At 36.4% G+C, this 23,836-nt stretch overlaps 14 protein-coding genes and 2 non-coding genes across 16 annotated transcripts; 5 read left to right on the top strand and 11 right to left on the bottom strand.

Moving 5' to 3' along the window:
• Nucleotides 1-41: 41 nt before the first annotated feature.
• Nucleotides 42-404, top strand: FYV4 (mitochondrial 37S ribosomal protein mS41; the record flags this gene model as incomplete). The annotated part of the gene is made up of 1 exon (XM_003957190.1): nucleotides 42-404. One exon carries the CDS (start codon nucleotides 42-44, stop codon nucleotides 402-404), a length of 363 nt encoding a protein of 120 aa, XP_003957239.1.
• A 136-nt stretch (nucleotides 405-540) lies between these two features.
• VMA22 (Vma22p) lies at nucleotides 541-1,044 on the top strand (the record flags this gene model as incomplete). The annotated part of the gene is made up of 1 exon (XM_003957189.1): nucleotides 541-1,044. The coding sequence occupies one exon, from the start codon at nucleotides 541-543 to the stop codon at nucleotides 1,042-1,044; it is 504 nt and encodes a 167-aa protein (XP_003957238.1).
• A 34-nt stretch (nucleotides 1,045-1,078) lies between these two features.
• Nucleotides 1,079-1,942, bottom strand: GIC1 (Gic1p; the record flags this gene model as incomplete). Its single annotated transcript, XM_003957188.1, has 1 exon — nucleotides 1,079-1,942. The coding sequence occupies one exon, from the start codon at nucleotides 1,940-1,942 to the stop codon at nucleotides 1,079-1,081; it is 864 nt and encodes a 287-aa protein (XP_003957237.1).
• Nucleotides 1,943-3,745: 1,803 nt separating this feature from the next.
• On the top strand, nucleotides 3,746-5,152 carry KAFR0D04530 (uncharacterized protein; the record flags this gene model as incomplete). Its single annotated transcript, XM_003957187.1, has 1 exon — nucleotides 3,746-5,152. One exon carries the CDS (start codon nucleotides 3,746-3,748, stop codon nucleotides 5,150-5,152), a length of 1,407 nt encoding a protein of 468 aa, XP_003957236.1.
• A 20-nt stretch (nucleotides 5,153-5,172) lies between these two features.
• PIH1 (Pih1p) lies at nucleotides 5,173-6,180 on the bottom strand (the record flags this gene model as incomplete). Its single annotated transcript, XM_003957186.1, has 1 exon — nucleotides 5,173-6,180. The coding sequence occupies one exon, from the start codon at nucleotides 6,178-6,180 to the stop codon at nucleotides 5,173-5,175; it is 1,008 nt and encodes a 335-aa protein (XP_003957235.1).
• A 162-nt stretch (nucleotides 6,181-6,342) lies between these two features.
• Nucleotides 6,343-7,431, bottom strand: SUR2 (sphingosine hydroxylase; the record flags this gene model as incomplete). The annotated part of the gene is made up of 1 exon (XM_003957185.1): nucleotides 6,343-7,431. One exon carries the CDS (start codon nucleotides 7,429-7,431, stop codon nucleotides 6,343-6,345), a length of 1,089 nt encoding a protein of 362 aa, XP_003957234.1.
• An 854-nt stretch (nucleotides 7,432-8,285) lies between these two features.
• Nucleotides 8,286-10,760, bottom strand: PTK2 (protein kinase PTK2; the record flags this gene model as incomplete). The annotated part of the gene is made up of 1 exon (XM_003957184.1): nucleotides 8,286-10,760. One exon carries the CDS (start codon nucleotides 10,758-10,760, stop codon nucleotides 8,286-8,288), a length of 2,475 nt encoding a protein of 824 aa, XP_003957233.1.
• A 354-nt stretch (nucleotides 10,761-11,114) lies between these two features.
• CDC8 (bifunctional thymidylate/uridylate kinase) lies at nucleotides 11,115-11,762 on the bottom strand (the record flags this gene model as incomplete). Its single annotated transcript, XM_003957183.1, has 1 exon — nucleotides 11,115-11,762. The coding sequence occupies one exon, from the start codon at nucleotides 11,760-11,762 to the stop codon at nucleotides 11,115-11,117; it is 648 nt and encodes a 215-aa protein (XP_003957232.1).
• Nucleotides 11,763-12,886: 1,124 nt separating this feature from the next.
• KAFR0Dtrna2Y lies at nucleotides 12,887-12,978 on the top strand. The gene is given in 2 exon segments: nucleotides 12,887-12,926; nucleotides 12,942-12,978. It is a non-coding gene; the product is annotated as a tRNA-Tyr (tRNA).
• A 328-nt stretch (nucleotides 12,979-13,306) lies between these two features.
• Nucleotides 13,307-13,957, top strand: KAFR0D04480 (uncharacterized protein; the record flags this gene model as incomplete). Its single annotated transcript, XM_003957182.1, has 1 exon — nucleotides 13,307-13,957. One exon carries the CDS (start codon nucleotides 13,307-13,309, stop codon nucleotides 13,955-13,957), a length of 651 nt encoding a protein of 216 aa, XP_003957231.1.
• A 381-nt stretch (nucleotides 13,958-14,338) lies between these two features.
• HIT1 (Hit1p) lies at nucleotides 14,339-14,800 on the bottom strand (the record flags this gene model as incomplete). Its single annotated transcript, XM_003957181.1, has 1 exon — nucleotides 14,339-14,800. One exon carries the CDS (start codon nucleotides 14,798-14,800, stop codon nucleotides 14,339-14,341), a length of 462 nt encoding a protein of 153 aa, XP_003957230.1.
• A 245-nt stretch (nucleotides 14,801-15,045) lies between these two features.
• On the bottom strand, nucleotides 15,046-15,117 carry KAFR0Dtrna4R. Its single transcript has one exon. It is a non-coding gene; the product is annotated as a tRNA-Arg (tRNA).
• A 468-nt stretch (nucleotides 15,118-15,585) lies between these two features.
• Nucleotides 15,586-16,959, bottom strand: KCH1 (Kch1p; the record flags this gene model as incomplete). Its single annotated transcript, XM_003957180.1, has 1 exon — nucleotides 15,586-16,959. One exon carries the CDS (start codon nucleotides 16,957-16,959, stop codon nucleotides 15,586-15,588), a length of 1,374 nt encoding a protein of 457 aa, XP_003957229.1.
• A 293-nt stretch (nucleotides 16,960-17,252) lies between these two features.
• BFA1 (Bfa1p) lies at nucleotides 17,253-18,917 on the bottom strand (the record flags this gene model as incomplete). Its single annotated transcript, XM_003957179.1, has 1 exon — nucleotides 17,253-18,917. One exon carries the CDS (start codon nucleotides 18,915-18,917, stop codon nucleotides 17,253-17,255), a length of 1,665 nt encoding a protein of 554 aa, XP_003957228.1.
• Nucleotides 18,918-19,519: 602 nt separating this feature from the next.
• PEP7 (phosphatidylinositol-3-phosphate binding protein) lies at nucleotides 19,520-21,058 on the bottom strand (the record flags this gene model as incomplete). The annotated part of the gene is made up of 1 exon (XM_003957178.1): nucleotides 19,520-21,058. One exon carries the CDS (start codon nucleotides 21,056-21,058, stop codon nucleotides 19,520-19,522), a length of 1,539 nt encoding a protein of 512 aa, XP_003957227.1.
• Nucleotides 21,059-21,346: 288 nt separating this feature from the next.
• Nucleotides 21,347-23,626, bottom strand: UTP4 (small subunit rRNA maturation protein UTP4; the record flags this gene model as incomplete). The annotated part of the gene is made up of 1 exon (XM_003957177.1): nucleotides 21,347-23,626. One exon carries the CDS (start codon nucleotides 23,624-23,626, stop codon nucleotides 21,347-21,349), a length of 2,280 nt encoding a protein of 759 aa, XP_003957226.1.
• Nucleotides 23,627-23,836: the final 210 nt, after the last annotated feature.

Genomic DNA, 23,836 nt, shown 5'->3' with positions numbered 1-23,836 from the left:
AGCTATTATAGTACAATAGACAGTAGCACTACCACTCAGAGATGCTATCACGTAGGTTACTGAGTATAACGAGGACATTGAGCCATGTAAAACAAATCAAGCCTATGGTTCCAAAACCTACGGATGATATCCCTACAGTTGCTACATTTTTAGAGAAAATTGGTCGAGATTGTAGTGAGTTTACAGAAGTTTTTGAAGATAAGTGGTCCAACCTATTTACATGGGACTCTGCTGCTCTTAAAGAAAAGAACATTCCAATTAGACAGAGGAGGTATATTCTTTCGCAAGTAGAACACTTTCGTAATGATTCAGATGTAAGAGAAATCAAGAGAGGCAAGAAATCATTCTTTGGTGGTGAGAGAAAGAGGAAAGAAAATATGGCTAAATCGAAGCATTCTGGTTGAGTTAATGTGAGCATTTTCTATATGTATATGTATATATTGATTGGATTGAAATGACTTGTATATAACTAAAGGAAAAAAAATCGATATTCATGTAACTTGTCCTATGGTGTATGTTATCCCGATATCTCGAACACTGATGTCTAACGAGCAATATATAGAGTTGGTGGGACAACTTTCAAGGTACAATGAATTGCTAGATGCCCTGCAATTGAACTTCAACGAAGGATTTTATAATCTAGCAAGAGCAAATTTTCATAATAAAGATAGTTTGAGAGGCAAGTACGGTAAGGATTACTATGATGAGTCCTACAAGGGACAGTATGAGATCAAAATCGATGAAGAAGTGAAGTATGAAGTTGTTAAGAGGGAGTCACTTCCGTTTCAAGAGTCAGATGATGAAGATGAAGATGGAAACGACAAGGTTAGATCAAGAAAGATGAAAAATCCAGAAAAGACTATTAAAAAGACAGATAATTATGACCCTATCTTGATGTTTGGGGGAGGAATTTCGATACCAGCAAGTTTAAGAAATTGTCAGAAAAACTTCAAGAATAATCTCATTCTGATCATAGAAATGATTAATCTAAAAAATGACATTGATGCTCAATTAAAATGTATATATACCCAAAACCCTCTATAAATGGAAAATGAAAAAAAAAAGATGTGTACATAGCTCATATATACGGCGAAGAATTGCTACTGGTATTGTAGTATTTTAGAATGTCATCAACAGATATTCTTTTACCTGAAAAGTTGTCAGAAAATAGACACTCTTCAAGTTCAGGTGTGGTTAAGGAATTTGGTATAGACGCGGTTTTCAATCTTGTAAAGTCGTTTGATGGTTTATTTTCTAGAATTGTTGGGAATGTATAATCTTTTAAGTATTCTAATGAGAGTTCGTTACTTGGATGGTTTTGATGCTTCAATTTATTGAAGACAGATGGAGTTCTCTCCAGTATCGTAGTTGCCATTGTCGATGTTGACATTATACGGTCTGTTTTTGTTGTAGAAGCTGTATAGATGGATGAACTTCCAGATATAGGACGTCTTGATGATGATGCATCTGATATTGATTCTGTAACGAATGCACTGTCTAATTTCTGTAATACGTGGAATTGACGGGGATCATCGTCAAGTTGTTCCATTCTTTCTGGTTCTTCCGGTTCCTCTATTGGGGTGCCTGCGTGGGAGATATGATGGAAATCGAATGGTGTAGATATAGATCTATCTTTCTTGTCGGATGATTGATTTGATCTGAAAAGCTTCATAAAACTTTTTTTCTTACCCATTTTCTTTGTAGATGGAATAGATATGTCCAAGAAATGAACATTGGAGCTACGATTCTTCAAAGGAGGCAGCTCTATGTTTTTCTTATTATTCAATGCAGGTCTGTCACTATTAATTAACGTTATTCCGATTTCGTCGTCGCTATCTAAGCCCATGATTTGTTGAGCCTGCACACAGTATAATTTTTCAGCTTCTTCATCTTCAGCAATCCAGATGGATTTCATTTGAGGTAAATCGATTCTTTGCGACATGATTATTTGTCGATGGTGAGAGGAAATAAGGAAAGGTTCAAGATATATGACGTCTCTCTTTTTTTAGTTCCACTTTTATAAACAATTCAACATGTAGATATATATACTTGGTGCAGCTATCCCATCAATTATCCTATCTGAGTAGGGCAAGTACTCGAAAATTCACTCAGTCGAATCTTTAATAATCCACACGAAACGTAATAGTCGTGCCTTTCCCTAAACAGGGAACTGTCACGGCAAACACCAAAAATACTTTTTCGCCCCATCGAACTCTCAGCCAAGACTTTTTCCCAAATAATAAGGTACAAGCAATACGCGTGAAAAAGAGATATAATATTCAGAGTGAGACGCGTAAAGCGGTTTCAATCGCGAATGGTTCTATCGATTTCTATTCTAATCGATGGTCTGCACACGATGTGGCTCTTGTTTTTATGATGGACTTGTTCAGCCGTGAGTGCACAGACGCGTAAACGATGGACATTTCATGGTACTCTCTGTGGAAAGTAGGGAAGAAATTTTAAGAACGTGGTTCCACTTGTGAGATGGTAGATCTGCGTAACATGGGATGTATAAAGAATTAGTGTCGTTAGATGTCTTAGTATGTGATGCAGTAAATCTCGGAACACACGATATACCAAATATTTAGATATCGGTACCTTGCGCTGGAGATTCACTAGAAATTAAAAGGATAATGTGTGTGAAGAACACATTTGATAGTTAAAAGTATATTGTTGTAGGCGCGGTTTTGTTTGGAAAGGTTGAGGCTCATTCCAAGGGTAAAGCAAGTTTATATTTTTCTATAAATACTTTTCTAAATTCCCTAATACTGGTGAAGACATTGGCACTGGTGAAGATATTAAAAATGGTACTGCTCTTCAGAGACTTTGATATTTATTGACAAACGATGGCACTTTTTTTTATTAAAATACTTGAGGATTGCGCAGCGCTCACTTTGATTTTAACGAAAAGATGCGAAAAATAACCAGTAGAACTACTTTCAGGCAAGACGCTGAGCGCTCATTGAATCTGTAATCTCTTATTTTGTCAGCGATGTCATTGTAAGGGATTGTACAGGGAAGAATTACCTTAATTTCTTTTGACGGAAAGAGGCTTTTTTGAAGAATATGGCTGAACAATGTAACTGACATTAAAGTTGATACTTCCTTTACCTCTAAAAATACAAATATGATATTAGTCTCATAGCCAGAGAATGGCACATAAACTTATATACTAAGACAACTACTGTCTCTCCTCGTACCATAGTAATGCTGAATCACGTGACCCTTCTATTTTCCCAATCTGACGCATCTGTGCATGCTAAGCCAAAGAAAATCGTACCATTACCGCACTCTTCCAGCCCGACACTCTTCAGCCCGGCATTCCCCATCTCACACTCTCCACCGCATCGCCCCGCTAAGCCAACGCATTTCTCCTATAACACCGGCTCGTCATCCTTCGCTGAAACTCTCCAGCAAATTCTCTACCGCTTTTCTTACCATCTCCCTACCGCAGGAAGCCCCACGAATATACGTCATTTCACTTGCCCTATACCCTACCGCGAAGGAAAAAAACGTACATCAAGAGGAAAGAGAACCTAAATTGGAATACTCTCGAATTTATAACCTTCTTAATAGTTAACGTAAGTCCCTCGCTAATTTTTTTACTGCTGTATAGGGACGGAACACCATACTTTTCAAAAAAGGTATCAACTATATATATATGTATGTAGCCTTTTTTTTAAAATTTTTATGTTTACTTTATGTGAGTTTCAATATAATAGATTACCATACAATATTCATCGCCATGGATACCACTAAATCACATACCATTGTTATCAAATTGGGCTCATCGTCTTTAGTAGACTCAGAAACCCATGAACCCAGACTTTCTATAATGTCTAAACTAGTGGAGACTGTCATGTCATTAACAAGGATGGGACATAAAGTGGTGATTGTATCTTCGGGGGGCATTGCCATGGGTCTTAATGTCATGAACTTACAGGAAAGGCCCACTTCCATTTCCGAAATTCAAGCGATTGCTGCTATAGGACAAGGCAGATTGATAGGTAGATGGGACATGATATTTCATGAATATGAAATGGATATTGCGCAGATTCTATTGACCAGGAATGATATCTTGGATTGGAAACAATTCAAGAATGCGAAAAACACTATATTAGAACTACTCAATATGGGGGTCGTCCCAATTGTTAATGAGAATGATACACTTTCAATCACTGAGATTGAATTTGGTGATAATGACACTCTTAGTGGAGTTACTGCCGCTTTGATCGAGGCTGATTATTTGTTTCTGCTGACGGACGTAGATTGTCTTTATACAGACGATCCAAGAAGTGATCCAGATGCTAAACCAATCTTCACTATAAAAAACTTACATCTGGAGAGTAAAGGTTTGTTGCAAAACGTAAACGTTTCTCATGGGTCCGGAAGTAAGATTGGTACTGGCGGAATGAGGACTAAACTTATTGCAGCTAATTTAGCTACACATGCCGGGGTTAATACTGTCGTTATGAAAAGTACTAACCCTTCAAATATTATTAAAGTTATAGATTATATTGAAAATTGTTCAGGTGAATTTCCTGAGGATTCCACGATAGAGTTAGACAAATTACAGAAATTGGATGTACCATTACATACGAAGTTCATTGCTAGAGAACAGGAAGATAGGTTGGAAGATAGACAATTCTGGCTATTACATGGTCTCGTTACGAAAGGTTCTATCATTATAGACAAAACCACTTACGAGAATTTATTATCGGAAGAGAAAGAAAGTTCGAACGATTTTACTATAGCGGCCTCTGCCTCTTCTTCTTCATCCTCCTCTTCTTCTGTCAGTTCTGTAGGTGAACATCTCAATGGGTTGCCAGCCCAAAGTATTATAGACGTTGAGGACAATTTCCATGAACTGGATTGTGTCAACCTTAAAGTTGGTAAAAGATTGTCAAATGGTAAACTGGATCCAAATTATCCTTTAAAGACTGTAGGACGTGTTAGATGTAATTACAGTAGTATGGAATTGAATAAATTAAAGGACGCTAAAGAAGAAAAAGATATAGTAGATATTTTAGGCTATGCTAAACCAAGTGAAACCGATTTATTCAATTCCCATAATGCACATCATACCGATTTCATCGACGAGGATAGTAATTACATTGCAAGTAAGGAAAATTTGGCGTTCACACCAATATGATGAGTACTGTATCTTTATTATTATACAAATATATATAATTTCTTTTCCCTCTTTATGAAATACGTTTTAAAATCCTTTGAAGAATATTTTAATTCTTTAATAAAATTCGGTAGTAATAAGTTCAGCCTCTTTGGGTTAAATTCAATTGTATTGGAATTTTCAATTAATAATTCATTATCGTTTAAATTGTATGACACATTTAAATCTAAACTTGACTCAATCTCTGACTCAATTTCGATCTTCAATTTATATGCACTTTTTTCCTTTGTAATTTTCTTCATTGTAACGACAAAGTTAATATCTTTCTTAATTACATGCACATTTTCAGAAATCTTAGATTTCTGTTTCATTTTCTGCCACTCATTAGTAATATCTTCTATTACAACTTTATTCTTGGGCATTTCATTGTCGCCACCGTTATTATTATTCCTAGTCAAGGGGAACAATGCGGGCAACTCATCAGAATCTATACCATCTTTCTCAATTAGATCTCTTTTCATTTGCAAGAATTCTTGGATATCATCATTTTTCTTTTCAGTTTCCATGAATTGTTCATTTCTGACCTCCAATTCAGGTAATTTATCCTGACCTTCACATTTAAATTTCAACTTGGGGAACTTGATATTTTCTCTATCAATTATTACATTATCAATAATCTCTATACTCTCAAAACACCATTCAATCAAGATTTGTTTCAAATTCACGTTCGTCACATCCAATACCGTATCGACTAACTGACTATTAATTATGCAATCGTACACTGTACACTTATTTCCTTTTTTGTCCTTCTCGATACGTGAAGGTGAAGTGATTATGGGGATTTCCCATTGATTATTCATTATTTCATTGTACGTAGTCTTTGGGCTGAACGGTGACTTGGGTAATGGTATTTCTTTGGCATGCGATAAATTAATGAAAAGCTTCAAATTTGGTTGTGCTGATATGATCTTAGATTTGATTACAAACAACGGGATTGGCTGTATGGCTGTAGTTGATTCAGAGCCTAATGGATTGATATATGCACTCATTGTATGACAGCAGCTCTATATACCCATTGTAAAATAGAATATCAAGACCTTAGTGCAATTTTTTTTTAATTTTTTATTAGAATATCGTTAGGTCATATATATATATATATATAACTAATAAATAAATAATAAATAAATAAATGGAAAATGAAAAGTGGAATATCACATATCCTTCTTCTTAGTTTCATCAATTTTCTTGTCTTCTTCATTGGAGACGTCCATTGATTCCTTGAATTTCTTTAATTTCTCGACTCTTTCATTTTCTCTGTTTTGCAAGAACTTCTTGTATTGATGGATGTTAATTCTCTTGACACCTTTCAATTCGGAATCCATTGGAGCAAACTTGGTGCTGCAGACGTTATCCCAGAAGACGAAGAAAGGTTGAGCAAAGTTTGATTTCAAACCCCAAGTTTGGTGATGGATATCATGATAGACAGAGTTGTTTGGGAAGATCATTTGGAAAGGATCGAATGGAAGATCGTAACCACAGTGATCGTCGACGGTTTTCATTGTTGCAAAAGTGTATAAAATGATTTGTTCTCTTTGACTTAAACCGGTTAGAATAGCAGCAATACCGGTTCCTAGAGTGTCCAGTAAGAAACCTTCCAATGGGGCATTGAAAAGGGCACCGTAGGCGTAAGGAACGTACAATTCGTGATGGACGGAATGGTATTTCTTGTAAAGAGTTTTGTTTAGATGCATTAATCTGTGTAACCAGTATTGCCAAGTGTCGATGATAACGAAGCCAATAGCGATTTTAAAGGCTGAGATACCATAATTGTAAGCATAATTCACTAGTGTGTCGATTATTTCGAGACTTAAATACTGATTCAAATGTAGATTAACGATTAGATACTTCTTAATGTTCCAGATTTGATTAGATTCGTAACCAGTTTGTGAAATACCATCGAAACGGTAGAAACCATAACCCACGACGGATTGGATGATATGCTGTAAGATGACTTCACATAGTACGTCGAATCTACTTGCTAAATTTCTTGCCTTGACTTCTTCACTTGGATGAATTCTATAAGTTTCAGCTAAGTTGAAAGTATCCAAAGTGTGGAAGAACATGGAGAAGGTCCAGTAGGCTACTACTGGAGCGATCAATGCCAAGATACCATCAGGAATACCTTGGACCAAAGAAGGTTTAGCGGATAGAACGATTTGTGGTTCAGCAGCGGCGGAGAAAAACTCAGTATAGTCAGCAATAGTACTATTCACTACTGAACTTACGGTTTCATTAACCATTTCTACAATGGTTGAGTTCATTACGGATGGAGGTGGCTACTACTACTACTACTTTGGTATGAAACTTGAAATAGAAGCTGCTAAAAACCCTCGGAAAAGTCTTAGTAAAATGTGTTATATATATATGTAATGTGGATTACTAATACGGTAGACAAATATGTCAGTTTCAAGAAATACGATGATTGCTTATATAACGTTTTGATGCTCGTACTCAGTAGGTTTACTGACATTTGTGCCCAAATGGAGAAAATTTTTCATTTCTGTGCGTGGAGATAAATAAATAAATAGTAACAGTGGATTATCTTTGCTGCAATGCGAGAAGTTCTCCGTGGTTTAAGTGTTCTGCTGTACAGTTTATCCTGAATTGCAGTAAAAGAGAAAAAGGAATCCCTCTGACGATTTGAGATCCGAAAAACGCATGGGATTGGACGATTGGCAACCCTGTGGACAGCAACTGTAAGAAGTGGGAGGCAGTCTGTATCAAATGCCACTGTTGAGGAGTATCGTTTTGGGATAATGACTGGTTTTCTAACAGTGGTATCGATCGACTGCTGTTTGTATTGGCCTCTCGTTGCTGATTGTGGCCAGTCGTATAAAACAGCATGGTGCGTATTGCAAGGCTCGGCTCGTTTCGCGGAGCGGCCAATGTTTTCTCCTTCTATACGAAGCAGGAGAAGGGAAGCCGAGAACAGAACCCGCGGGTTATGAGCCCACGCGGGGACTCCGTGGAAGCCACTGATCCTTTTTCTTTTTTTTTCTGCAAGCCCTGGGTTAGGGTTGTCCCCTGCGTTCAAATTCTGGAATATTGGTTATAAGTTGAGACGCTCAAAATTTATATGTGTATATAACGTATTCTATCTGGATACTATAAACGGCTGAGAGGACGGCATGTGGACGACACTGGAGGGGACTTCTAGATGGTGGTGTACCACCGTTCTCTTCCTCAAAGGGGAAGATCTGGGTGTGTGACCACCTGTGGTGATCATGGAGGAGCCTGAAGTTTTCTTGGCAGCCAGTGACAGATCGGTCATTCTCTCTGTTACATTGTTCGAAGCACTTTTCTTACTATTTAGTAAAGCTGTAGGCAAATGTGGCTGTACTGCATATGGCTCTGGTAAGCCGGTTTCATTTCTGGATTGATCTGCTGTTGGAGGGGTAGAATGTTCTAAAATAGCATCCACACTCTCTTCTTGATTTTTACCATTTGAAGATGATGACGATGATGCAAGGGACTGTCTTTTTGATCCACCACTAGATTCTGAAGCGTCAGAATAGTCATCATGTACAGAAAGGGAATCTAACGTGTGCTTCGATGTGTCTTCATTTAACGTAAATGACGCTTTATTCTCTCTTTTAGATTGTAATTGTTCCGGCAATTTCAATGGTGCCTCTGCAATCTCTACCATTGACCTAGGTTTTGTATATTGTGCATTATCAGAACCAATAGATAAATGGTTAGATAACACGTCACTGTTAGTCTCACTTTCGTTGTCCATATTGTAAGTATTTGCATCGTTCATCTTGTACTCTATTTCCCCATTACTACTGTTCAAAACGCTTGCCTTTCTTACATCAGGTGGTGGCATTATACAGGACTCGTCATCAGGGTCCACACAGGTTTCAATCTTCTGGAACCATGGATCATTGAATAACTCTTCAATAGTATATCTGGTTTCCGGGTTCGGATCAGCAAGTCTCCATGCAACTCTTGTAGCATTAAGGTCACTTTTAAAATTCTTAGAAAGTGAATACTCAGATCCTGGTCCTGGTTTGTACGAATTTTTCACCCTGAAATTCTTACTTGAGTATTTAACAAACTTCTCATACGCCGCTTCAAAATCTCTAAATCTGGGATCGTGATTACAAGATTCAATGAAGGGTATGATGTTGTTAATCAATGTAAATAGTAGTATGCCTAAAGCATAGTAATCCATTGCTAACGGGTTATAAGGTTTCTGTAATTTTTCATCGTAATGATTCTTAGCATCAAAATACATCACTTCTGGGGGTGTGAAAGGTGGTGATCCAATCATACCTTGACAGGTCTTCACTGGTGATTCAAAATTATCGGGTTCTACATGATACCAATCAGAAATACCAAAATCTGTCAATTTACAAATACCATCTTTTGTAATTAAAACATTTTCGGGTTTTAAATCACGATGTGCAATCCCATTATCGTGACAATATTTTACACCTTGTGCGATTTGTTTAAAAATACAGTATTTTTCAGATAAAGGAACTTGCCTCCATCCACTTCTTTCGATCAATTGGAAAAGATCCTTATGGCCCAATTCCATTATAAAACCCCAGCCTCTTGTAGTGTAAGTCGTAGTGGCAATCTTCACTAATAGATAGGTACTAATAATATGAACATTGTGGCTTAAATGTTTTGCAATTATAAATTCTTTTGAACAACGTTTGTAAAATTTATCAGGAGTCTCATCATATATCATATTTAATTTTTTCAGAGCATAAACTCTATTTTGTCTATAAGCGGATCTAACAATTCTAACTTCACTAGAACCACCAGATCCAATTGTTTTGTTATTTGAATCGAAAACAAAATTATCAGTTAAATGGATACTAAATTGTGTCATTCTTTCAGGTAAAAAATCGTTAGGATTTTGGATTGGTAGTGGTAACATTCTTATCTTTACATTACCATCATGTAAATAGAAACTTAAATCATTATCACCATCATTCCTGTTCTCTTCAGCAAAGGCTGTACCAGGTCTAGAGTTGTTAATACCATATGGATTATACACCAGATGGCTCCTTTCGTCATTCTTTCTAAAATCCTCAGTATTCAAAATTTTGTTATTAACAAAACTTTTAGAACGATGAGGTTCCATGTGGTGAGTTTTAATTTTCCTTTCACTGTTCTTATCCTTATTTAGTTTCGAAGTGGGTGCCACAGCAATACCTCCTCTTTGTTTTTGACTAGATTCTGCTACAAAAGGATTGTTGGCGTGTGCCAATAAATTTGCTATTGAAGAATTAGATTTAATAGCATGCAAAGGATGAGAAGTTGACCCACCATTAGATAGAGTGTTGTTTTTCGAATGTGTTAAAGAAGGTGATCTGTTACGATTGACAGCTAGGGAACTAGGCACCGTTCCCTGACTAGGAGAAGTCTTCCTATGCCTCAATGGTGAAATAGAGTTTCCACTATGTAAACGACTATTTTCAATAACTCCTGAAGGTACGTTTTCTACGTGGCTACTTGCATGTAATATCTTCTTACCCAATAGTTTCAAAGCGTTTACAGAGGGAGACCTCTGAGGAGTTCCATCTTTTGGCTTTGAATTGGTAGCCTCTGATACCATCGTTTATCTTTCTCTAGTTTGCAACTTATAATCACAAATTGGTCTCAGAGTTTTCAAATTGGTAGTAACAGCTTCAAAGACTACTTCTGTGCTCAACAAATTGTGTATATAACTGATGGCTTGGTCCCTTGTTTTCCCATTAATGGCACGGTACCTTTTTCACTTACACTATGCGTTATTTTTCAATTGAAACGGATGGATATTTTGGGCGAAACGGCTATCTGAAACTCCATGAAAGTTACACGTGATCGAAAATTGATCTCATGATGTTAAGTCATTTGAATGTAATCTACAAAGTTGAGTGTACGCTGTTCTATTGAATGTTTCAGTATATATATATATTGTAATGAACGTCTAGAATCGTAACAGTTGGTTTGATGCTGATTTGGCCCCGACAACTGGCTCAACAACTTTCCATATCAACTCTTCTACTTCGGTTATTGATTTATCAGTGACATCGATTATTTGGACAGGAGAGGTGTTATCCTTCGTGGCCAACTTTTGGAATGTTATGTCGAATTTCTCGTGAACTTTTTCTTGGAAGCATTTTTGTTCGTATCGTTCTTTTCCAAACCCTTCTCTATTGTCGTTACTCTTACTATTTACTAGAAAAACAGTCATATCAGGTCTAATCAACCCTTTGTCACATCCAAAACACCAGTCAAAGTCCATACCGTCCACTTCCTTAGCTAATGAATATGCAATTCCAGAGTACACGTATCTGTCCATGACAATATGCTTTTTATCCGTAACAAGTGTTTTCTCGATGTATTCTTGTCTTTCCCATCTGTTTGAAGAAAATAAGAGGTGAATTGTTTGGTCTGGCATCTGGAATGATTTATTTGTAAGATATTCGTTGATCAACCCGCCTATTTGTGTAGATCTCTCAGGAAATTTCATACTTTCCGAATTCGGTGACAATCTCTCATAAAGTCTGTTCACCTGAGTGGTTTTACCTGCTCTATCCAGCCCTTCTATCAATATGAACTTACCACGGGTCATCAACTTCTCAATTTGTCTTCTCTGCTTGCTCGTTTCCGTCATTTTCTGAAATCAGGAACCACGTTCTTTTAACTTTTTTCTCATAATGAAAACGCGATAGTGCCCATCGATTGACTGTCACGTTCGTATCTATAACAACTTCTTAGAAGTCTTGTCTAACTGACAGGATGGTTTTAAAATCCAAGTAGGCGCTAGTCATGAGACTCTCAGTTAGCGAAAATGCTGTTTTCATTATCACTCTTACCATAAGGGACAGCAATTTTTGATGACTGTAAAATATAGCATAAAACATTCCCGACCTACAATATATTAGGTGGGTTCAGGACCAGTGATATAGTTCAATCGTTTCATTGGAAATTTAGAATTGACGTACAATTTAAGTAGTTCGGTGGGTTAGTACGAGTGAACGCCAATTTCGTAGCCCAGCATAATACCTTTTTCTCATCTTCTCAATTGAAATCCAAATTTTCCAACAGTATTTCATGCATTTAGCTGTATTATTATGTGGCGGGATATCGATCAACTGAAAAGCATACCCTCTTATAATGTTCCCCTTCGTGTATAATTGTGAAGGATATTTTCGCACATGTTAGATACGACGTATGTCGAATGTTTCATTAGTTATCTTCTTATCTCTTTAATGGACGCTCATCGAAAATTCAAAAGACCTTTCTGGAAAGAAGTAAATATTATAATTTGACACTAGGCTTTTACTCTTCAGCAGATTGTAAAAGAGTTAAAGTTGCCGCGACGCGTCCCAAATTTGGAGGTTAGACCTCAATGACCTTAAACGTTTGCTACTCCCTGGGGTCGTACTGGTAAATCAAAACTGCACACAATTAACGAATCTTAGAAGCCTATAATTACTCGGTGCTATTGTGCAACCAGTGAAAGTGCGTATTAAGGTATTATCTGTGCCAACAGTTAAGCAGTTGAACTGTGTAATACTCAAAGTAAAACAAAAAAAAAATGAAAGAAGGGAATGGGACCCGAACACATTTCATAACGCCACGCTTGATTACCGGCCAGATCCTCCGTAAAATAATTAATCTGGAAGGAATATTTAGTTTCATAAAGCGCATAATCAGTTGGCTTAGAAAATATTCAAATCTCAACAAAATATCCTCTCGGTAGCCAAGTTGGTTTAAGGCGCAAGACTGTAATGTGAAATATCAAAGTAATCTTGAGATCGGGCGTTCGACTCGCCCCCGGGAGATATTTTTTTTGACTAAAAAATGTATAGTCGCTCTTTACGAAATTTTGACAATTTTTTTTACTATCACAGGCATTCCCTCTTTTAATCTGAAAATGAGATGGTGCCGACATGGAGAGAAAGCTCATCATTCAGTCAAGACACGACTTTTGCTTATAAACATAAGGTGCTACTTTATAGTAGTAAAGTGTTTGCGTTTCCACTTTTTTTTGAAGTTATAACAGATTTGTTCCTAAGCTTTTCTATACAGATTTAAAGCTTTGTAGCCCATTTTGTGTCATAATTCGCAATATCTTCGATACATAGGATAAATCCACTAACTTATAGGCATATGGAACGCTTAAATAGTTTGGAAAAAGTTCTACCCCCGGAGCAACCTCCTACGAAACAAGCTATTGAATCTTTAAATAGCGAACTTTCACAAGATTTTAAAATAGCCGCCAATGCGGTTGCCAAGTTATATAGGGTTGCAAACGAAAAAAATTCGCTATGCAAGTATCAAGGTTACTTAAATTGTCTAGATGACATTTTAGGTCTTTTAAATGATGGTTCCGTGACGTCAGTCGACGATATCAAACTTTGGTGTCTCAAACAAAGAAACGACATTTTGCCAAGTAATAATAATGATCAGAAGGCCCATGGGAATCATGATTTCAACTTTTGTAACACAAATGAAGCCAACAATAATAGTTCGGTGCCCAAGTTCAAGCTGTCTATGCCTCCTTTATCGGTTGAACTTTCTGATACCGCAGTTACTGGTGTAAAATATAGGAGAAAATGCCTTAAAGCAAAACGGGAGGATATCGCAGAGGATAAGACCTCATTTGAGCGAGAAAATCTACCTATTACGTCGCAAAATGATTTGAAAGAACTCAATAGAGTTCCCGGAATTAACAAGACTCACGATTCAATGGCCATCTCCACTACACTATCTAAGAAACAAAAGATCGCTTTCTTCCGTGATGAGATGAGAGAAACGTGAATAGTGGGTTTTTCTTTTGCATTATACTATATGTAAACAGGTCTTGGTGGCCATAAATCCCACTGTTCTTTTCATATGGTACTTTATCGATTATAAATATTCAGTGGTCTACGATGTGTGTACATAGTAATAAATACGTAGAAATTCATAAATTAATATTAACATCCAAAATATCAAACTAGTCTTCTGATTACGATTGTGGTTCTCACACAGAGTCTTTCTCTAGGTATAAACCAAATGAAATCTATCAGTTATACCAAATAAATTCAAAGCGGTTTTGAGTGCGGTTAGTCCCCGGTAAGCTAATAGTGTCTTTAAAATCAATGGCGTTATATCTAGTTTTTCCTTCTTCGTGTGTTATATGTAAATTGTAGCATCTTTCTACTTCTTTTCCAATTTTTGTAAAAATATCTCACAAAACTCTTCGATAGCTTCATTATAATGCAATCCTCCAAATCTCAATGTATTGAGGTAATCAATAGCTAATTGATTCTTCATTTCAGTTGTCAAATTACCGTCATTACTTATTAGAATTTTGTAAACTTTGTGCAAATGGAATTTCACTGTATTATACTTCAGTAATTCCTTGAGTTCTGGAGTGCCTGCATATATCTTATCAAGCTCAGGTGATTTCAGCGTCTTCTCTTCCCTCATTTCACTCTTTGGTACTTCTTTAGGCTCGTTGTTTTTTATAATATTTGCTTCCTCTTGTTGGTCATGACGATGTACATTTTCGTTCTTATAACACACCAGCGAACAATAATTTAGAGCACATTTGGGGCATTTATATTTTGAATCATTTTTTTGGCACACACCACATTTGTTAACCCTTGCAGATCCCATTATGGTCATACTCATAATATCTTTTGCAGATAAAAGGTTAGAAGCTCATCTCATCGCATTCTTTTTTTTTTTTTTTTAGTAGATCACTAATGGGATTATCTTAGCACCATTATCGGAACTTCAAAAATAAAGTCATACGAGAAATGAAACGAATATCAGATATTGTTACCTCTGATATTACTTCTGCTGCCTTTATAAAGATATTCACTCATATATCTGAGTTGAAAAAATGGTAAAAAAATATCCGTTCCGTACGGGACTCGAACCCGCAATCTTCTCCTTAGGAGGGAGACGCGTTACCATTACGCCAACGGAACTAAAACCACGTGTTTGCTGTAAGATTATAAATTATACATACTCCCCATAACAATGATGGTTCCTCCTCACATTTTTTTTCTCCAGCGCTGAAAATATAAGAACTTAGAAATAAATATGTTTACTACTATAACGTTATAGAACATAGCATGCGGTTAAATCACCAGCTGCTTGAATAGAGCAACTATAGTAGCAGCGTATTGGTTATTAATTCAAGTATATACGATTTGTTATTTGCATAGTTATTCAAAAGATGTCACAGGAAAATGGCTCTTGAAATATATCTCATCCTCTGTCCTGTAGTGAATTTGTAGCCTATACAGTATATGCTGACGGCATTAAGCTTTGCAGGGAAAAGTGCCTTCGTGAAACGCTGCCCCTTGCCTTTATATGTGGCTGCAATCGTCAAAATTTTATGCTGAAAAAAAAAAAATGCATATCGACTACAATTAAATATTATTGTGTATAACTTAGTACTTATGCTTTATGAGCCGTTCATAATCATTATTATCTCTATCTTCCTCTCTGAAATATGCTTTGATGGGTGTGAAAATATGCGTTTGTTGTGAGTTACCAAGATAACTTTGTCCTCCCATGTTTAAGTTTGGGGGTTTCGGTCTGTATGGTTTGTTCGAGTCTCCTTGTCCGTATAGCAGTGACGTTGATGATCCATTTATATTACCTTCCAAAGGCTCAATGGAATACTGTGAATTATTGTTTTGTAACTTCCGTATGTAAGGTCTATTAGGAGCAGAATTGTAGCTATTGACATCTATGATGGCTGATGTTATTCTTACTGGCTTCGCTAAGATGTCAATTTCTGAATCTTTCGTACTGTCATTTTCAGGAAAAATCCCAGCCGGGCGCACCTTTGTAGGAAATGAGGTGTTTGAATCGTCATAAGAGCCAGCGAAAATGTACTCTGTACTACCATTTGCTTCTAAGTCACTTAGCTCGATAGAAGATTCACTATATGATAATAAGGTTGCCTTTTGGTTTTCCTCGCCTAGTTTCTTCCTTTGTTGTTTTACAATTAGATTGTCGATATGGTCACTTATTGACATACAGACGTATTCTCTGAGACTGCTATATTTGGCTTCTTTGATCAATGCAAAATACACGAATGGGGAACAAATAACGGCACAAATAAATTTAGTTATAAAAAATGCCCATAGGATGAAGGATAAAAACATGAATATTAGTAAAATAGCCTCTTCCTTATTTGTTTCTGCAATCATCTTAATCTTATTGGCAAAACCCTGTATTGATTCAAGATCGCCAAGATCATAGTCCTCCTGTGTTGTTATCAAAACAGACCATAGTGTCAGACCGTTGATCACTTGCCTAGGGGTATCGGCAAAAATTAACCTGATACAGTCTCTTATTTCAAAATATACGAAAAAGCTTGTCTTTTGGAAGAAGCTTTTGGCTGATATTTTATTAAGAACGCAGAATTTTTGATAGCTTGTCATAGAATAGAGGTTCCTGGAAAAGTTGTTAATGTAGCACAGTGCGATATTTCTTGTACGATAAACTCTGATACCGGATATAATTTCCCAAATTAGTAAAACAATCGATGCAAGGATACAACCACTAAAAAGCCATCTTGATATATTGAAGGAAAGGTACGGTTTAATGATACTATTGGACCACGTATTGAATGCCAACAATTTGATGCATGTATATATATCAGAAACAAATGATGCACATTTCAAAAATATGAAAAACCAGGTGCCGAATGCATAGCTTAGTATGGTGGTGAACCTGAAGTTAAAGAACAGGTATAGATCAACATCATCAAAAGTCTTTGGGTTAATAGAATGCCTCCAGTCGTTGTAGAACATAATTAAAGTGCACGTAAAAGTACCTAACGTCTGGTTTTCAGTAGCCTATGTTCCAGTATAGCATAAATGCTCTGGTTCGAAGATAATCTTGATGCTGTTTGTCTGTCTTGGCATTCAGTAATGACAATGGTAGCTGGCAAGAATCTCGAGAATTTTGAACTGTTTTATAAACACGAAAATGACTTCGGAATGTTTCACTTGCGCGAAAAAAATATTTGAAAAGTTCAGGTACGCCTCATGTAAATTGTCCCTGACATATGCAATGGTTTCAGTCCGCTAAAGCTGCTAGTTGATCAATTTCTTGTCGAGTTTAATACCATCTTTCTTATTTCATACATGAATTCTTTATGGTCATGGTTTGTTATTGTGATATTTTTAGACAGATCGTCCTCTTCTCCTTGATTACCTAAAATAAACCATGCGCCAACTTTCTTATTCCATTTATTCTCTTCATGATAAAAATGCTCTAGCTGTCTGGAATTGACAAAGAATGCAGGATCTGCCTCATTATACTCGGTAGGGCTTCCTCTGCCACCAATTGTATTGTATTTTCTGGACGCAAGGCTCGAAGAAGCAGTTCTTCTATTTGTAGTTGAGTGACTTTGAGATCTTAAAAAGGGCGAAGACTTCTTCCTTTTGGGTAAATTAAGTATTTTATCAACCCCAGCAAATGGGTCGGCTTGCTCTTCATGAATACTTACCCATCTTAGATTTTTCTCGTCGAAGACCATGTTCCCCACTACTCTTGGATTATTGGAGTTTGATCTTATCTTCACATTCTCTAGTTCATTTGAATCCGATTTTTTATTCCTGATAAGTAAAGGTTTATCTTCCATTACATCAAATGTACTTAAAACCTTTTCATTTCCCTCCCATTTCATAGTTCGTGGGTTATACTGCATATTCCCCCTCTTTATCGGTGTATTACAGTCTATCTGTTGCTTGATCGTTTTAATTTTGGATGTTGGCGGTATGAATCCACCTGAAGGCTTTCTGCTATTTACTCGAGGATCTTTGAATGTGTCAGGGCCCATGACTACCCTCTGTCTGGATTGCCTATGTAGTTGTGGGGTTAATAAGTTTTCAGCGTCCTCAATTTCATACATATCAGTTGAAACCTTTGAATTTGATCGAGTTATGGCAATTTTAGATAAGAATTGAGGTTGTAAAACAGATTCATCAAAGGCGAAATCTGCGTCATCCTCCTGTTCAAGGTTGTCTTCTTCAAACTTTTTCAGAAATTGTTCTCTGTTTGTTGAAGGTCCTATTACGGTATCATTCATGAAATCGTCACTCGAATTATCTTCGTCTTGTTCCTGGATTACTGGTGCGGATGGTATCAAATTTGATAAGGATTTTTTGAATCTAACCGTATTGTTATTTCTTGAAGGATTTCGTAGACTACCATATGATTTACTACTCTTCAGCCCTGCCATATTGTCATTATTGTTAGCGATATCCATATAGTTATTAATGTCTCTTCGATTATGTAAATTCATCATAGATTTTGGTTGCCTCAAGCTTCCACCGGTTTCTTCTCTCGAGAGGCCAGCTCTCGTCTTTGGAGCACTTACAGTGAGAAGCTTGTCAAATTTCTGAGCAAATTCCTGACTTCTTCTAGTGGGAGAAGAATGTAGCCTTCTAGCTGTACTCGTGTTGTTATTATTTAGGTGCGTTCTTATAGCTTTGTCAAAATTATCCTTTTTATTATGAAAATCCATAAAGTCGCCCAAATACTCATCTTCTTCACCAATTTCACCATCAGAAAAGTTGCTAGACCAAACTCTTTCTCTAAGGTTATCAGAAAAGACCGTAGCATTGGAGCTACCAGTCGACGGAGTTGGATAAGATTTCATGTTTCTTAGTTGATGAGGCAAACGAGAAGACGTTTGTACCGGCTGTTCTCTTGAAATAGAGGTTTCTAAATCTTCAAATGAAGTCTCGGTCACGTCTCTCATGTGAAAGTAACTACCAATTGCTTATATTCCACTTTCTTCAATTGTGAGTATACTAGGTATATTTTTGTTTTTGTTTTTATTTTTCTCATGGTTCGATGCCTGATATAAACATTGCGCGAAATCTACAGAAGACTCTCTCTATAGGGACTAGCAAGAGAAATAATAATCAGAGTATTGGATGTACTTCTTCATTGATTGCTAGTTTTTGTGTTTATAATATGGTTTAAAGTTATTTCGATTGTGTAGGAGAAATATTGAAGTTGTTTCTTTAACAGATGGGGCAAATTATGTATAAAATTAAAGAGCTTCTTATTTAGTACTATATGAATAGAGTACCCATTCGGATACTGAATATAAGGAACAAAGCTAAATAAAATATGTGAGTGACATTTAGACTTTCTTAAAAGATGGGAAGAAGCTGAATATCTAACGTTTTGTAAAAAAATTAGTGTTTTGTTTCTAAAAGAATAAATTTTGCAACTTTTAAGCATTTAAAATTAAAAGAAAAAAAATTAGTGCTCACTAATAGACTTTTAATGCAAAATATTTATAGGAATAATGGTATCTATATCCCACCTTCCTAGGAATTTATATGAGGCTATCTACTCAAAACCGTTTTCCCCCAACAATTTTTGTATCTCCGATGATCTCAATGATAACTCTTTGAGATTAGCAGAAAGCGTATTTACCTCGTCAAACTTTCTCAGTGCTTTGGCATTTTCAACCATAGATTCAATCAAAAAGCTCTGCTCCTTGAGTACCATCAATTCTTCACGATACGCTTTGACTTCCTTCACTGACAAGTTGTTCATTATTTCTGAAAATTGCTTCACTTGAGGAATATCCGACTGCTCTTTTGCATATTTGTCAGGACTTAGGACAGCAGGTATATTTTTAAGAGGCAAAAGTTTGTCATTGATAAATTCCGCAGACACAATCTTTATCGAATCTTGTATTGATTTTTCAGTCCTATTTGTCGGTTCAATCACCAACAACTGTTTTGTTAGAACCGTATAAGTAGTGAATGATCTCAGCAATTTCTCCCTCAACTTAGCCAAACTCAAAATATCATTACTGTTGGGTACTGTTTTTTCTGTTTTTGTCGTTTCTGTTTTTTGTAAAAGTTCTTCAAATGTCGGCAAAGTGCCTTCAATTACTTTAACAACAGTACTCATGCTATGATATTTCGAAAGCAACATAGAAAGAGATTCTTTCTTTTCTTGCTCTATCTTTCTTGAGGAGTAAACGATATTTACGCATCTTGAACAGAGCCTTACGCTCATATCAGGCATTTCCATCTGCTCCTTTTTTGTTATGTGCTCTTGATATGGAAGATCTAAAGTGACCTCCTGCAGAAAATACAGCAAGACCTGATTTGAACATCGTCTTGATATAGAATCACAGACAATAGAGCCACATAGACGGCAATGATGCTTTCTAGATAATAATCCGAAAGGTTGCTGACAAATGTGACAACGAGATACATGCTTGTCCTCCTTCCAAGGTGTTATTGATCGCTCAAGATCGGATATATCATTTCGTCGCTTGAACGCATAATAGGGCTTCCCTTTATATTTCTTATTGACTCTAATCAATCCATCTGCTAAGTGTACCAATCTGTTTTCTAATTGCAGTTTCTGAAGACTCCTATCCTCCCTTCTTGAGTTCCTTAGGCTTATATAATCGTCAGTTAAGTCGGCTGAAGCCCCGAAATCCTTATACCCTGGCTTTGATGTGTAGCAGTCATGACAACAATGAAACCATTTACCATTTATAGGATCATACTTGGCGTCAATATTTAGTTTGACAATATTAGTGCAGTGCATTTTACAGAATATATTACCACATTTTCTGCAATTTAGAGGCCTTGTACTTTTACTTAAAAGCCTATTACAATGGCTACATAGAGAACTGTTCGGGACATATTTCACCCAATGATCCCTCTTTATCTGCTTCTTCTGATGTAACCGTGTATCTGTACGAGATTCAGGGAGAGAACTAGTTCGCGAACCTACTGACTCATCAATGAAACCATGATCAATATCTAAATGTGCATTTAATTTCTGTAAGTTGTTAAAGTTCTTAAAACATATAGGACATAGGAGATTATCTAGCTTGATAGTACCTTCATTCTCCGTCATAATCTGCTCCTCCATGGTACTGCATGTATGCGCTTGTCGAATGTCCTACACACTTTTTATTTCTGGTTTCCAAATAAGCTGCTGATCCATTTTATTTTCATATTTCTTATTTTGCTTAATTACGGCATGGCGATATTCATAAAAGCTAAAGTAATAGATATTGAAAGACGGATAAAGCTGATCTACATGCTACAAATACGTCTATTAGAATTAATTTGGGCCGTATAAGACGTCTATATTCGTATATAAATATGCTATGAACAGTAAGTTTTATGATTCTTTTATGGCTTAAAATACCAGTTTTGGTAATGCGTAGGATTTTTCTTGGGATGTAACCATTAAGGCTGGTCTTTCGACGATTACTAGCTCGTTTTCTGATATAGAGTCAGTAAAGAGAATTGGTTTGTATTTGTCTGTAAAGAAGAAAGCTTGACTATCTCCTATGTCTCTTGCCTTATTGCTAGTGCCACCGTTGTTATTAGCTTTATCAAGTAGAATACTTGCATTTTCAGTGAATTCCATGTCTATATCATCCTCCTCGTCATTATAGTTCATGAAATTACTGTCATCGGTAATGGTTAGACTGTCGTGGCTACGCTTTTTTGGTTTTCTTCTCTTACTTATCGGAAGATCTTTTGAAAAGTCCAAGCTGGCAATCCAAGTAGCGCCCCAGAACCATACCTTATTCATGTCTTGTCCATCAATAAATATCCCTACACATTTATCTTTTGAGTATTGAAGTTGCTTTGGTAAATTTTCTGTATTATTTTTGGACCATGCAGATAAAAGTGATTCATCCACATTTTCATCTTGCAATGAATTAGTGCTTTTATTGATATTAAGTTCGTAGATTTTATTTTCAGCGGTCACTACAAGTACTGTGGATCTACTCTCATTTATCTGTACTGAAGTTATGAAATTTGTGAGACGCACCATCGAGTTGACTTTATTAGTCGCCAAATCAATCAAATCAACTGTACCACAATAGCGAGAATAAACAGCATACGTTCCTGATACTTCCAAATTATTGACGTTATTTAGATATGGAACTTTTATGCTACTCTTTGTAGATGGTGCTTCAAGTAGTTCAATCTCATCAAACCTTTCGTCATCATCCGCCTCAAGATCCATTCTTAAAATTTCATCATCGATTGAACAGAGGATAATTTTTGAATTATCAACGAATTTGATGAGTTTAGAACCTGTCTTTAGTAGTAAATCATTTTCTAACTTGGTAACCTTCAATTTCTGCCCTGTAGGCTGTAAATGGAACAGCTTTGTAGTATTCGTTCTACCAACCACTAATACTTGACCATCTGGAGACATGGCACAACAAGAAATATTTTGTTCATCTTTCAATGTTAATTTACAAACTAAGCTGTAATTTCTTTCATCATTAGTGTCTGTTCCAATTTTCCAAATCTTGATAATATTCTCATTCCACATAACTACTAACCTTTGTTCCTTATTGACTAACACATTCTTGGTAAATGGTGCAACAAATGGAATCTTTCTGTAACTTCCGTCAGCAAAAGATGATAATGAACTAACGACGAATGTCTTTTCTAAACCTGCTGAAATCAAAAATTCAGCTCCCTTTGATTGATAGGAGCATAAAGCTCTAACATCATTACCATGAAGTAATCTATTTGATGTACTAATCCATGATTTGGAATTTTTCTTGTTGCTACTCGACATGTGGCTATATTGGAAAATTTTTCTATCAACACCTGCAGAGAAAATCATACTGTTCGTTACATCGGTACTTAAACACAAGACATCTGCTTCATGTGTTTTAAATGATTGAACTAATGTTGAAAATTGGAAATCCCAGAATTTGACGGAACCTGTGGAATCACCAGATACAATTTGGTTAGATGCAGGTAAATATAAAACAGACCAAACGAGAGTAGATTCTCTCTTGGACTTGTCGACTTTCATAGTGTTTAATAGCCTACCTCTATTCAAATCTTTTGGTTTGGCAGACCATACTCTGACTCTACCGTCTGAGCAACCACCTATAACGAAATCGTCATGGTTCCAGCATAGAGATAAGATCCTTGCTTCTTGTCTAACAAGAATCAAATCGTGCTCCATAAAGCCTTTCCCGCCGGAAATATCCACTATAACCACAGTACCATTATCACAACCTACAGCCAACTTATCTTGAGATTCGTTTATGGCTATCGACCAGATAACACCGGCATTACAGTCGTAATTTTTCAAAGGTAACCCACTAGCAAGATCCCACTCAGTAATCACAGTGGAGCCACCAATGGAGAATAGACGCAACGGTTCACCACTGACATTACACCAAACAAGACCTTCAATTGATCTGTTGACACCACCAAAGAGCACTCTCTCCTGGATATAGTCATTTCTTGGGTTCCATATTTCAATGTTACCATTTGATCTACCAATAGCCAGTCTTAGATCCGATGGTGTAACATTTTTAGTCGTCGAACGATGTGAGAATGCTACTGAAGTTATATTAGACGGCGTGTAATCCACGAATCTTGACCTGTGAACCAACATACTGGCGTTCTCATCCCTTGCATCAGCCATCATCTCTCTCAAATTCTTCTGCTTTGCACACCTAACTCTGAACTATTACAAGTCAACCTAACTTGTTATAAACCATTTCGAGATGAGATGAGATGAAAAATTGACAATTTTGGTCAAAAAATTTTTCATAAAAATTTTCCAACCGCTGACTGTCCGAGTAGTGTCGGGTCCCCTCGGACAATATGGGCGATATTATTAAAATTCGTTTTGTTT

This window comes from Kazachstania africana, chromosome 4 (assembly GCF_000304475.1).
Source record: "Kazachstania africana CBS 2517 chromosome 4, complete genome".
Classification (NCBI taxonomy): domain Eukaryota; kingdom Fungi; phylum Ascomycota; class Saccharomycetes; order Saccharomycetales; family Saccharomycetaceae; genus Kazachstania; species Kazachstania africana.
Note: the sequence above shows the minus strand (reverse complement) of the source record. Positions and strands in the feature narration are given on the sequence as shown.